Consider the following 15,085-nt stretch of genomic DNA (forward strand, 5'->3'; position numbering starts at 1 on the left):
TCTGTGGATGCGGGAGATGAGCTTTGGACTGAATCACGACTGGCTCACATGCTGAGTGCAGAACCTTGAAATGATAGCCTAAAGAAAGTGTCATTTTTTTTTCCTTTTCAGTCATTTACGCTGGTTGGTTGTTACTGAGCACAGTTTCAGCAGCTCATTGCTCTGTGAAGCTCTCTGTGACACAAACAGTGGTGTACTTCATGTCACGATGCTTGTTGCTAAATGAAGGGCTATTAACACTAAAGATGTACATAGTCAGTTATTGTTGTTTGACACTCTGCTGCTGATAAAATCTTTCTAACTGCTTTTTAAATCAATCGTGATCTGAAAGTTCTCAAAATGCGTCTGAATGATTTTCATTTATAATGTATGAATCATGTAGTCTATAAACTTTATTCTGTGGCATAGAATTGCATATTGTTTTTCATCATTTCACTTCCTAGTTTGTTGTTTATAAGGACTAGAGTCCAAATATATTTCAAAGTAGATCTTTCAGCTCTGAAGGACAAAATAATCACCAGATATGATCGAGCTATATTCATTTTGCACAGAAGCCACATGCTTCAGAAGAAAGTCAACTTGAGTTGCAAATACACACGAGGTTTGTAGGATGTTCAACACAAATTGTCAACAATCCAATGGAAAAACAAATGTTAATATTGAATTAGAAATTCTAGTATTTGGTATTCGAGGTATTATAGCAACAACACTGTGCAGCACTGTCAACAGAGTCACTGACCAATGCAAGGACAACAGCACATGTATACAGAAATGAGAAAAGCAGCAACGTTCCCGTGGCTTAAATTATGAATGCTTTGACTTTGCCTTCTATCTGCTTTGACCAGGGCTACTTTAGCCAAAGACTAGACAGGCAGGAAGAGAAATGGAGGACAGTCGTGATGGAGCGACTCGTGGGCTTAAATCTGCTGTAACCCTTCTTACCCACCTCTCTGGCCTCGCTTCAAACCTCATAACAGATGTAACCAAACCTCTGAGCTATAAGAGGTATTTTGTAGCCCAAAAGAGCTGTGATGATATATATCACAGGGTGTCACTGGGTGGAGATCTGTGTTCATATGTGATGTACAAGACGTGATGTCCAGTGCAGGTCATGACCTCTATCTTTGGTACGTGGACTGTATGATGTCATATTTATTGGCTGATGGGAGTCTGCTGTACAAACACAAGGCTGTATCGCCTCATCCAGTCACATTTCCAGCTTACATCTTTTTTCTCCAGAACAGTTTTTCTTTTCTGTCACATAAACTTCAGCCTAAAATCACCCAGATAACTTTTTCATTTAATTATCAACATGTTATCCTACTGTTATTATGATGCTACTGAAATGTTTTTAGATGAAATGATAAAATAGGACATTACCTGCCATTCCAATTATAAATCTGCCTTCATAGCTAAACAGAAAAAAACAATCCTGTTTCTTAAACTCTGTAATGGATACAACAGGATCTATAAATAAGCTCACCAGCTGCAGGAGTTTTTATTTTGGGTTTTCATTTTTGGCAACTCGAAATAAAGCCTTCAGTTGGGCGAGCCGGGCATTCCCAGTGGCTGTATACAGTTTGTCCTCTATGATATTTATTATTATAATATTATATTTTATATATACAGTACAGATTGTGTTTTGGTTTTTTTTACTCATGCTTTAGGACTTTAGCTCAGTTTAGGAATAGGAATGTTTAGTAAAGGATGTTTTTTCTTTCACTGTTTTTGCCACATGCTGAATCTTTTCAGAAACTTGCAGAGTACAAATGATTCATCTTAAAAGCTTTCAGAACTTTCTGTAAAAAAGAAAAAAGAGGTGGATGTTACCATCTTCATCCACCAGGTCACTGGCACCCTGTCTGGTTCCTCACCACCTTCACCACCAACCCCACACTCCCCACACATCAGCAAAGGTGCATTTTAACTTTGGGTAGCAGCATTGTGACATGTTTAGCCTCGGATCAAACCGCGCTCAGTAATGGCCAATAATCAGAGGTGACTACTGAGGCATCAGTGTGAACATGCTCCTGTGATTAGTGCTGATTTTGAAGTGAGTATAAAGGCCCCTCCATTCTCATGACTCCCCATCCTGCTCTTTAACTTTCCAGCTTTTCAAATAGAGACTGATTTACATTTTCCGCAGCATGTGCTGAACGCTCTGGAAAGAAATCCAGCAGCACTAAGTGGTTGTGATATGTCAGGAAACAAATGCCTGACATGTCCATCATGCAGCTGGAAAAACTCATCAGATAAGTGTTCTGGTTAGTGATCTTAATCATTTTTAAATATTATTAATAATATGTTTTAAAAAACAACCTGCAGATTTTTAGCTTTTCCTCATGTGTAAACTCGTTTTCTGCCGTTTATATTGTTTTATCCCTTTGTTACTATTTCTCCTGACGTACACGTTTCCGTTGGGAAATCACGGCACTAAAGCCTGAAATGTCTGAAATTCCATAGTTATGCTATTTGCACTATTAAAATGAAATAAAATATATATGAAGAAACCCAAAAGAATAATAGCTGCAAAAAAATGAAAGCTTTTATTACTAATGTTTTTATTATTGTTTTGTTAAGATTTCCATATTTGAAGGAATGGTTGAGGCTCTTTTCATTTGTTAACAAGTAAAACATTTCATGTTTTTTTCTTTTAAACATACATCTGTAAAAATGAGTAAGGATCAGGCGATGACCCAAAAAACAAGATATGTAATAGATAAAAACACGTTACAGATGGAAACATTCAAAGACTTGTTTATTTTACAATCATTTCATTGCTTTAGTTTAATATAGTCTAAATTAAGGATATGGATAAGAATGCACATGCATAAAAATCACAACATGTATCTGATACAGTGATGTTCATGTTAATGCATCACTAATTATATGTCATTTTAATTGTAACAAAATATGTAATTATATATGGGTAGGGTGGCTGTAGCTCAGGTGGCAGAGCAGGTCAGCCACTAACCAGAAGATCGGTGGTTCGATCCCAGGCTGCCTCCTAGCGTATGCCAAATATCCTTTGGCAAGATACAAACCCTGTGTTTGCCTACTGGTGGTGGTCGGTAGCGCCAGTGTCCGGCAGCTTCGCCTCTGTCAGTGCGCCCCAGGGCAGCTGTGGCTACAATGTAGCTTGCCGTCACCAGTGTGTGAATGGGTGGATGACTGAATGTAGTGTAAAGCGCTTTGGGGTCCTTAGGGACTGAGTAAAGCGCTATACAAATGCAGGCCATTTACCATATATGGTCTGTTCTGCATAAAGGCCTTTTTTCAGTAATTTAATCTCATTTTAAACATAGTTTTGCGATATTACTTACAAAAATAAATCAAATGCAGACCTTTATTTCTAATGTGCTGATGCTTTACTTCTCACCTGCTTTTGTTCCTTTTCACCAGTTTCTGACATTTTTCTCATTGCTGAAGACCATAGAACAGCTTATGAACACCCAAAACACTACAAATAATCAGAAAAAACTGCAACTCACCGAAAACTTTTATTTTTGTGTGTGAAAATGAATTTTTGGTGGATCACCAAAGTAAAAAAAGGGTTCCTGTGTAATCCAGTGAACTTTGTATCTTCTACTGGTTTGGTACCACATGTTTCCAGTTACACTGAATATCTTTTTATATATCTTACTGATGTTGTATATCAAAGGAAAAACTCTTCAGATGCTCTACATTCTGTATTATTAGCAAAAGAAAAAGAAAGTAATGCACAGTGGTAAGATTTAAAAATGAGAAAGTACACAACACAGCAGAGGAAACACGTGGTCTACCAATGCTGAAAATTCACATACTGTAGAATAAAAACTGTCCTAACAGTGCAATCGCTGAATATCATCCTGATCAAGCTTTATCAACTAATCACAGACCAACTATTAACCTGCCTGATTATCAAAAGTTCATGAAAGAATAGCTGTCAAACAGTTTACTGATCATTTGATGAGAAACGATTTTGTAAAGTGTATCTGTCAAGACATAGAGTACATCATAGTACTTTGATAGTACTTTGATAGTACTCACTGCATTCCATAGTACAGTTGTACTTTCTGCAAACAATTTCCCACGTGTGGGACTAATAAAGGCTTATCTTAGTACAGAGGCAGCACTTCTGGATGATGCTCTTCTGGCCTCTGACAGTGGACTGTTACACCTGCTAACCACTATACTTTACTACAGAGGTCAGAACATACTGTGGGTGTTAAAGTAACCATGTTGGAGTCATATTTGTCTGCCAGAGTCCAATTTGTGCTCGTAAACAGGGAGTGCTCTCGAAACACAAACATTAGTCCCTGAGTTGGTTCTGTGATGGGACCAGAACTTTTTAAAGTAAACCTTCCTTTAGGCAATGTTATTAGAAAACACTGCATACGTGTGCATTGCCGTGTAGATATTACAGCTTTATTTATCCACGAAGACAGATGATAGAGTCATGTTGTGAACACATAAAGGCCTGGATGACCTGTCACAGTATTACTGTGTTTGGTCCTAAAATAATCTTTGACACATGATGTCTAACAAGATTCTTTAGACAGTGTTGGTTTGGTCTTCAGTAACACTGTGAGGACTCTTGGAGCATTTTTGATCAAGATATGTCCTTCAAAGCACACATTAAAGAAATATGCAGGACTGCAGACACGTTCTCTACTTTTAAGATTAGATGTAAAAGTTTTCTTTTTGATAAAACGTATATTCAAGGCTGGATCAGATGACCCTGAATCCTGCTTTAGTTTTGGTACAATGAGACTAGAACATGCGATAATGTTTCTTCTTCATCCATCTCTTTTCACTCTGTGTGTTTATACACCACTACTGTATTTAATCATTAGCAAATGTCAAACTCTCTCTCTCTCCTACAGTTTGTCTCTCCCTCCTTTAGCCCCAGTGGGTTGTGGAGGATGGCCCCTCCCTCTGTGAGCCTGGTTCTGTCCTCCTGTTAAAAGGGAGTTTTTCCTTCCCACTGTTGCCAAGCGCTTGCTCGTATAGGGGTCATGTGATTGTTGGGGTTTGTTTGCTTTTTCTATTGTAGACCTTTACAATACAAAGCACCTTGAGGTGACTGTGAATTATGAATTTGCACTATATAAATATAAATGAAATGCTGTGAAACTCTCATGAGTCTAGTATGAGACAAAAGAGAGGAAATGTACTTTTTTCTCATATTAGATCTGCATCAAAATGAATTTTATGGCACACTAATCAGAGCGTGTGCCATCATTAATGCTCATTATTTCAATAAGGGAAAGTGAGCAGGCCTTACCTGAGCAGCATTACTGGACTGCTTCATGACTGGGGTGCAGTTACCTTTACGTCCAGATGAGGGCGACACATCAAAAAGTAAAAAAAAATAAGACCTGCAGCAGAGGAAAGCAGCAGCAGCAGTGGCTGTGAGAGACAAAAACAATAGCACATGTGAATCCTTTAAAAGACATATTAGGACGCTTTATGTTAATTCCTGAAATGGGATTAGAGCACAGCGGAGTCAGGGCTTCTCTGGTGTTTGGACACAGGAAGCAGCGTTTCGGCCCACATGGCCAGACTACCAACCGACAGCTGAGACGGAAGCAGGGGGTTTGCCAACTGTCTGGCTCATTTTCTAGTAGGCCTGCTTCCCTCAGGCCACTCACAGCCAGTGTAGGAACATGTCCAACACTGTCAAATATCAGCACACTCATACACACAGAGTAATGCGCACACACTGATGAGGGGTGCTTAATTTGCCTTTTGGGGATGCTTGTAAAAACTCCATCTTATATAGATTATTGTGGTTTATGTTGTTTGTTTGTTTTGTGTTTGCTCCGTATAAAAATGAGAAATGATGACTTCCGTTTGATCTATCAAAGGACTGAGACGGCTCAGCCATTACAGTTACCTCACTTTGCCTAATCTCTTTACCAGTAAGTGTTGTTCATCATCATATCTCTGTCAAGCATGAAATGGATGCAGTATTTTTTAAAATGCTTAAGAAAAATATGGATTACAAAATTAGATCGCCTTTTACCTTGCAACGTGTCAGGGTTAGAGTCTGGACAACAACCATGCTATTTTAAGGAAACTGCAATGCAGAAATACACGGGGGAAACTTTATGTAAAAAGATAACAGCTTCTAATTTCTGAAAATATGCTTACTTGACATGTTTAGGATGAAAGCCTGACCCTACACCGGTCGTCTTAGACCTGGTCGATGTTAAGAAGTTGACATACAGGTCGAACAAAAAATGATCTTTATATTTAATCAAAAAAAATCTCATACATATACAGTGGGGGTTAGTATATAACCTGCTGAGGCCTGTGTTCTCAGAATCTTTAACCCAAATCTACTGGGATATGTGATTACTGGCTTATTATATTATTATATATTATCTATATAATATTTTAATTTTTTCTAATTCTTCTTTGACAAAGCCTGACACAGTGACCCAGCATCTCTTTGGTGTTTGAAATATGATGCAATGATTTTGTTCTTGGCTTTGCTGTAGCGATTATTAATTATCCCAAATGCACGCAGGCTCATCCACCCAGTCAGTGTGGAGAGGATGAATGTAAGAGCTGGGCATTTCCAGCCATTGCTGTTGTGACATTATAAAATGCACTTCAGTGCAAAATGACACAAACAAAGCAACAAAATAATACTAGAGTTGTTCAGTGTTATGGTGCTGTACAGTCAGACAGGAAGGAAATCTCTGTACCTGCCTGTGTGCATGGATGTGATAGTATAATGACTGCATGTTGAATTTACTGCTTCATCATCATCAACCTTAAATGTAAACTGTTGTTAGCCTCTGCTGCCGTGCAGACGGGCTCACATCCAGACTTCCCGGCTTCCCTTTCTTCGGCCTGCTTTTATTTGTGCGTCACCTGGCCTCGCCACCTGTTGCAAGAGGAAACCAGAGGTGAGGCTTCCGGTGAGCCCAAACGCTGTCAGGTTTCAGGTTGGACTCCCCCTCCAGTGTCAGCTGAGGAGCCAGGACTCATGATAAGATAGATAGAAGAAGAATAATAGCAAGAATGTATAAAAATGTATCTGTATAAGGAGGGGGCTAACTTACCTCCTCTTGTGTCCTCCTCTAATCTGCTTCATCGAGCTCCTTCTTCCATGTTCTCCCACAAACATGCACAATAAACTTGAGCTCCTGACTGACTGATTCTCCATCACCATCTCCGTTTTTGTCTCTCTTCCAGCCCGCCTGACTGCAGCGCTCCTGAATAATAACCCCATCTCCCTCTCTCGCTCGCTTTCTCTCCCTCCTGTTTAAAATGCTGCTCACAGGCGCGCTCCCGTGCCGGGTTTTAAGCACACACACATCCCCCTCTCTCTCTCTCTCTCTCTCTCTCCACACGGACCTCGGGGACGCGCTCGTCCGTGTTGCGCAGGTCCGGCCCGCTGTGACTCTTTCGCAGTGCTGCTTTTATTTTCTTAACGGCGCCAAGTCCACCCGCATGCGCGCACACTCCCTTCCTCCGTCTCCATCAGCGCTTTGATCTTGACCCCCCCTCCCCCCCCACCCCACGAGCTCACACAGGGTAGGAAATAAAAACAGGTGAAGCCTCCTTTTATTACATTTAAGAATAGAAAAATAATAAAACAAAAAATCTGAATCTGCTCGTAAATATTGAGCAAATGCAGCTGTTGCAGTGTTCGCTCACCCTAATGGATCTGGTTCAAGGTCTGGAGTATCTTTTTTCTCTTTTCGGTCTATGTGAGCGAGCCCCCCTCCTCCTCCTCCTCCCTCCCTCCCTCCCTCCCTCTCTCTCTCTCTCCCTCCTCCCTCCCTCTCCATCTCTGCATTCTCCTCTTTTTAGTCGTGTGGGAAGCTCCGTGAATGCGGCTGCAGAAGGAGCCAGCATACTTATGCGCCTGACACGGATACTGTTCTGTCTTTACAGGAGGGAGAGAAACACAAGCTTGCTTTTCTCCGGTGTGACACCCCTCCCCCCTCCTCTGCCATTTATTCCACCTGGATATTTTTTGTGTTTTTCCCAAAGAGAGGATTACTTAAAAAATTATCAAGTCCATTTTGATTCTTTTTTTCTCCCTTCCCTTCTTTGGACCTATGAAAGAGCGAATGTGCGGACTTTCGAGCGCCTCACTTGCACCACAGCGGACTAAAGGCTGAATAACTGCATTATTCATTTTTACGCACCGGTTTCTCTTGTCCTCACTCGTCTCTCTGGTTTCTCTCCGTTTTTCTTTCTTCCTCCTTTTGTTCTCGGAAAGGAGCTTCAATATTCTTCTTCTTTATTACAGGGGGAAAGAAACAAACAAAAAAGCATAAGAACTGATTCCCTCCCACTTGGATGAGACTGAAATAATCTCTTCTCCATTCGACTGCAAACAAAGTGAAGAGAACCACCAACAGTTTTTTGGGGGGTGGAGGGATTAGCGCTGCACGGATGGAGAATAACCTCGTGACAAAAGCAACCTGATGGGGGCATTTTGGCCGCTTCTGCCCTCTGGAGCTTTATCCCCGTGCGCAACTTCGCTGGAAACGAACCAGTATTTATTCATTGGCCCTTCGGAGGGTTGCTCAGCCGAGCTGTAGCCAGACGCACAGTGCTGGCCATCATCATCATCATCCCCTCTCCCTCCCCATTTTCTACTCATTGCTACTCCTCTTTCTCTCGATCAGTTCCCCGCCTTTAAATAAAAACTCCAAGAATGATGGACTTATTCCACCGTACTGGTGTCCGCCTTGCGCCCCTTTTCACGCCTTGGAGTCGCCGGACGCGCCGTGAAGATCTCTGAAAGCTATCTGCCTCCCCCCACCCCCCACCCCCTCTTTCTATTTCCCCTCTTTCTACCTTCTTCTACCTTTCCCCCACTCCCTCTCTATCTCCCCTGCACCCAAATGAACGTTTTCCCATGGAGGTAGTACGGCCACTTTGGGGACCGAACGAGCAGCGGGGAGATTTTTCCAAGCAAGAGGAGCCCGTCAGTAAGAGGCGCATCGGGTGAAATCGGACCTCCCTCCTTCTTCGCCTCTCCTCCTCTCCCTCCTCTGTTTCTCCATCTCCGCCTCGCACCTCCACCTCTCCGGTTTGCTCGGCTCCCTACATGGGGCTATAGAGGACTGGGGGGAGACCTTGTTGCGCCCCTATAACTGTCGGCTTCTGCTGGGCAGACTGTTTGCACGGCTCCATCCATGTCTCACCAATGCTGCCCCGTGTCTCCAGAGGGAGCCGCATTCATCACCACCACAGCTTTGGGTAAGTCCAATTTATTTAAATTCAGTCCCATAAAAAAGATCTCTCAGATTTTGTCATGTGGAATTTCTTCTTGTGTCACAGCTGCTATAAATGGGTGCAGCTTAAACCCCTCTCAGTGTGTCAGTAATGGGCACAGTCCCAATTCTTTTTCTTCTCTTTGCTGTGTGCTATTCGCTGGTATTGGAGGTGCTGGCTCCAAATTAGACCTCCCCTAGAAAAGGGAACTGCAGCCATTTGACTTTGATTATGTTGAATCTGAGAGGCACAAAACAGAGTTGTGCTGATGTCTGCGTCTTGCTTTGGGTGTCAGAATAAGATGCATAGACGTGCAGTATTTCAGGGGTTTGGGTAAGTCCAGAGCATGTGCTACTTTTTCCTGCAGTACTGAATAACCTCCATCCAACATTTCAGGCTATCCAGGATTTGGAGGCATGACTGTGTGTCAGTAACAGAGATACGCAGTTCATAGATTCTGATGAAATAGTGGGATCATTGCAAATGTGCATTATTAGCATCGTGGCTAGAATTTATTTCATACAGTGAGAGTAATGTTTTCTTTTTTGTACTTTAAATATAAATCGAGTTAAATATTAAAATTGCAATGCAGTCAATCTCAAATATGAATTTTGATGGTGTGTGTGTGTGTGTGTGCGTGTGTGTGTGTGTGTGTGTGTGTGTGCGTGTGCATATCTGGTTTTGTGTGCATGTATGTACGCCTGCGTGTGTGGATGTTTGTGCATGCGCCTGTCTCTCTTTTCTTTTTCTTTCCAAAGGTTACTAAATGGTTTTCTGGGGGAGGATTTCTAACCGGCGAAATGCTGCTCGTACTCCTGCTGGCAGCCTTTTCTTCTTCTATCTCCGGCTCTCTCGCCTCCTCCCTCTCCTCCCCCTCAATGTCGAACGGACCCCCGATGGCAGACCCGTCCGCCCCGGACTTGCTGGCCGAGACCTGCGTCGCCTGCTCCTGCATGTCGGTGGAAAACGTGCTGTACGTCAACTGCGAGGAGATCACCGTCTATCGACCCACACAGCTCATCCCTCCGGCCTCGTCCCTCTACCACCTTAACTTCCAGAACAACTTTCTGATCATACTCTACCCAAACTCTTTCCTCAACTTCACCCACGCTGTCTCGCTGCACCTGGGGAACAATAAACTGCAGAACATTGAAGGTGGGGCCTTCATGGGGATGAGTGCGTTGAAACAGCTGCATCTGAACAGCAACGAGTTAAAGGTGCTGCGTGCGGACACTTTCTTAGGCATAGAAAACTTGGAATACCTTCAGGCTGACTACAACTTAATACAATACATTGAGAAGGGAGCCTTTAACAAACTGCACAAACTCAAAGTGCTGATCCTGAATGACAACCTCATACAGGCACTCCCCGACAACATATTTCGCTTTGCCTCACTCACACATCTGGATATAAGGGGCAACAGGATCCAGAAACTTCCCTATTTGGGTGTTCTGGAGCACATTGGACGCATTGTAGAGCTGCAGCTGGACGACAACCCCTGGAACTGTACCTGTGACCTAGCACCTCTCAAAGCGTGGCTTGAAAACATGCCCTATAATATTTTTATTGGCGAGGCCATATGTGAAACGCCAAGTGACTTGTACGGGAGGCTCCTGAAAGAAACCAACAAACAGGAGCTTTGTCCCATGGGAACAGGAAGTGAATTTGATGTTAGGATGCCACCTGCACAGCCCTCCAAAACGCCCCCAAGTACTGTGGCTCCCATAGCCACGAAAACGCCAAAAACCACAGACTCATCAAAGTTTTATGGCAATGGGATTGTGGCTGGAAGGAATAACCAGATTGTTTCCTTTCAGTTGTGTCCACAGCCCTGCAGCTGCAAAGCCCACCCTTCTGACTTTGGCATTAGCGTCAGCTGTCAGGAGAGGAATATTAAAAATCTAGCTGATCTCGTTCCCAAACCCCCAAATGCCAAGAAGCTTCACCTGAGTGGGAATTACATCCGTGACATCAATCCGAGTGATTTCCAAGGTTTTGAGGGCTTAGATCTGCTGCATCTTGGCAGCAATCAGATTGTCACAGTCCAGAAAGGTGTGTTTGCTAACCTCACTAACCTGAGGAGACTGTACTTAAACGGAAACATGCTTGAACAGTTGCACCCAGAGATGTTTTTGGGCCTCACAAACCTGCAGTACTTATATTTGGAATACAATGCCATAAAGGAAATCTTAGCAGGTACGTTTGATTCCATGCCAAACCTTCAACTCCTGTATCTCAACAACAACGTTCTGCGGAGTCTTCCTGCTTATGTGTTTGCGGGGATCCCATTAGCCAGACTCAATCTGAAAAACAACCACTTCATGACCCTGCCAGTGAGCGGTGTCTTGGACCAGCTGAGGTCACTGACCCAAATAGACCTGGAAGGGAACCCGTGGGAGTGCTCGTGCGATCTGGTTGCCCTCAAACTCTGGCTGCAGAAGCTGAGTGATGGAGTGGCTGCCAAAGAGGTGAAATGTGCCTCCCCTGTGCAGTTCGCCAACATTGAACTGCGCCTCTTAAAAAATGAGATCCTGTGTCCTCGGATGGCGAGGCCGCCCTTTATTCAGACTGGCGCCACCCCTGTTTTGACATCAGTGTCGCCTGCTGGAGTTGGCAAAGCACCACCGGGAGGGCCCGTGCCTCTTTCAATTATGATCCTTAGCATCCTCGTAGTGCTGATCCTGACTGTGTTTGTGGCCTTTTGCCTTTTAGTCTTTGTCCTGAGGCGGAATAAAAAACCGGTGGGCAGGCAGGAGGGGCTGGGGAACCAGGAGTGCGGCTCAATGTCTTTGCAGCTTCGCCGCCACAGCCACAAATCCGGCAAAAAAGGTTCTATCCCCGGCGATGACTTGGGAGGCGAGACCTTCATCCCTCAGACTATCGAGCACATCGGCAAGAGCCACACCTGTGGGATCGGTCGCTCCTCAGACTTGGATGCCGGCTTCAAATTTGCAGACTCGCAGAGGCAGAAGATCATCCTGCGGAACAGCGCAGACAAGGAGAAAGACATGCTTTCCACTCTGGAGCGCAACAAACGCCTCAGCACCATTGACGAACTCGAGGAGTTTCTCCCCAACCGAGAGCCAAGCATGTTCATCCACAACTTCCTGGACAGCAAAAGAGATTTCAACAGTATAGGGATGGGCGGATATGAAATCCGCTACCCAGAGAAAACGCTGGATAAAAAGATGAAGAAGTCGTCGCTGATAGGCGGGAACCACAGTAAGATCGTAGTGGAGCAGAGGAAAAGTGAGTATTACGAGCTGAAAGCCAAGCTCCAAGGAACACCTGATTACCTGCAGGTGCTCGAGGAGCAGACTGCACTGAGTAAAATGTAGGGACTGTTGTGTTTGATCTGTGCATTGATTACACACACTTCTACAGTATGAAGTCAGCAACATGCAGGCAGACAGACAGCCGAACACATTTCTCTGGCTCTTTGTCCTCTCGAGACACACACACGTCATTCAAACCTTCAGATCTCTCACCCTCTGCCTTCATTTCCCTCTCTGCAGCCACACACACACACACACACACACACACACACACACACACACACACATACACATACACCTACACACATACACGCACACACACACACAGACACACACACACACAAAGCAAAAAAAGTGCCTTCTGGAAATCCTTAATGACCACTGCAGAGATGGACAAAATGGCTCCACACTACAAGGCTATTAGTAGAATAAGCGTGGATGTATTTCACAGTAAAAGACCTTCTGGATTATCAGCCACTCACACGTACGAATCCTGCAAACTTACCATAGGACACCCTTAAAAAAGCAACCAGACATAGTATCTTTTGCTGCTACTGAAATGGGTACTTATCTTCTTCGTATTTTTTTGTTGTTCTTGTTGTTGTTCTTTTTCTTTTACTGTATTTTTTTCCAACCAAATCAAAGGGTCTTGAAACAGTGCTTGAGAATATACCTCGCTGGCTTCAGCCCGTTTTTTAAAAAAAGAAAAAGAGGGAGCGCTGGTTGTTCTTTTTGCTCTGGAACGAATCATGTCTCCTTCTACTGGGATGAGATTAACAGAATCAGTGACTCAATGGATGCTACTTTGCTTTATTCTATTTTATTTTGTTTTTATTTGACCTTTTTTGTGTTGCTGGGATATCTATTTGATCTTGTGGATGCTCTCCGGAGTTGGCTGCAGACTCTCTGCCATCTTGTGTGGATTACACAGCAGTAGCAGTACACCTGCTCTTTGCCGGGAGGCTAAACAGCTCCCGTTTTCCATTCGTGGGAATTGGAGGCACCGCAAAACTCTTTTGGGGGAATGATTTCATGACTTGTTTTCTTTGTGTAAAGAGCCATGTTAAATATAGTGTCTTCTGAATGGAGTTGTGTTTCTCTTTAAAAATTCCTACTTACAGTAACTGTATGTTTTGGGTGAAATCTAATGGCACATACACTGTCAGAGGACGTTTCTGAAAAATGAAAAGAAAAAACAAAACAAAACCCAATGATTAAAAAAAGGAAAAAAAGAAAAAAAAAGAAATTACAAAGCTGCTTGCCATGTAAGCGTAACCTGGAATTTATTTTGTAAGTCTTACATTATTTGTATCTGTGGGACTGGTTTGTAAATTACAAAGAAAGACACACACACACTCATACTGTACGACGGAGCATCATCAACATCAAGAGACTTCATTGCCAGATTGTCCAACAAACCGCTAATATAATTCAATCGGTGACCCGCCTCCCTGTCAGCTCTCAATTCGTAGAAAAAGAATGAAAATTTAACAACATAGTTAATTTATTTTTCTATGCAGGGTTATTTAAAGAGTTATTGGTATTATTTAAGAAGAATAATACGCAAAGAGTGGAAAGGACTTGATAGTGTGCTGCATCTGAGCTAATTCAGTCGATTCAAGGGTTTCTGTTTCTCTCGGTCTGCTGAGGAGCGCCTGCCGGATGAAAGGTTGTGAAATGTGATCTGTGATGTTTCCTTTTTCTTGTGTCGCACGATGAGCAAGAGGCCTGATAGAGTCTGTGACGTTTCCAGCAGTTTCCTTATTCTTATATCTCCCACAGTATCTTGTAAAAGGTTTCTTATTAACATTATGCAACCAAAATAAATGTGCATTAAACTTGATATGCTTCTGGAATTGTTGGACCTGGGAGGAAAAAGGGAGGGAAAGCGAGGGCAAACCGATCGAGGCTCTAAATTGTCGGATCTGGGCCGAACCGTATCGGAAAAACAACCATGTGCAATATTAGCTCAGTCTCCGTTTTGTTTTTAATTTATTTAGTTTGAGATGATATTGTCAGGACAAGTTCTATTTCAAAATTCTTTATTCAACTTAACTCTATCCGGTCCTTATTTAAAAAGTATTGTTAAGTTAAAATTATGAGTGTTTATTGACATTACAAATGAATAGAATGTATCTTGAAAAGTATAATAAATACAATTTTCTATCAGTCATAAATCTCCTGTATATTGGTTAATTTTCTCATGTATAATCATGTTGAAATCAAGGTATTAAAATCAGCACCTCTTTGCACCGTGTCCCCCCTATTTCTTTTAAGCTCGTACATCCTCGTCGTTCTTCGAGGCTGCTTAACTTTCAAGCTTCTGCAAACCCTGCCATTAGCATTTTTTCCTTTCACAGCACACGGTGCAGCGTCTGACAGCTCAGTGTTGGACAAACTAAAGCTGACAGAACGCTGTTCTTGTTTTGTTCGTGTACAAACACTGGCTGCCCTTCAAGCATAATATATAATTGTTTAGTTGCTTAGAAAACTGCCTCTGCAACTTGGGAAAGTCTTGTTTTTTACCCCGAAGGCCATGAACCAGTTCGTGCTTTTCAAGGGAACAGTTTAAGCAACTAAAA

At 42.8% G+C, this 15,085-nt stretch overlaps 1 protein-coding gene and 1 long non-coding RNA gene across 2 annotated transcripts; one reads left to right on the top strand and one right to left on the bottom strand.

The window, feature by feature from the left end:
• Positions 1-2,741: 2,741 nt before the first annotated feature.
• On the bottom strand, positions 2,742-7,676 carry LOC145430538 (uncharacterized). The gene is made up of 3 exons (XR_013911120.1): positions 7,056-7,676; positions 6,696-6,877; positions 2,742-5,391 (listed from the first exon to the last, which is right to left on the bottom strand). It is a non-coding gene; the product is annotated as an uncharacterized LOC145430538 (long non-coding RNA).
• Positions 7,677-8,497: 821 nt separating this feature from the next.
• slitrk4 (SLIT and NTRK-like family, member 4) lies at positions 8,498-12,800 on the top strand. Its single transcript, XM_026185951.2, has 2 exons — positions 8,498-9,213; positions 9,987-12,800. Exon 2 carries the CDS (start codon positions 10,029-10,031, stop codon positions 12,564-12,566), a length of 2,538 nt encoding a protein of 845 aa, XP_026041736.1. The 5' UTR covers positions 8,498-9,213; positions 9,987-10,028; the 3' UTR covers positions 12,567-12,800.
• The last annotated feature ends 2,285 nt before the right edge of the window (positions 12,801-15,085 follow it).

Source organism: Astatotilapia calliptera, chromosome 2 (assembly GCF_964374335.1).
Source record: "Astatotilapia calliptera chromosome 2, fAstCal68.1, whole genome shotgun sequence".
Lineage (NCBI taxonomy): Eukaryota > Metazoa > Chordata > Actinopteri > Cichliformes > Cichlidae > Astatotilapia > Astatotilapia calliptera.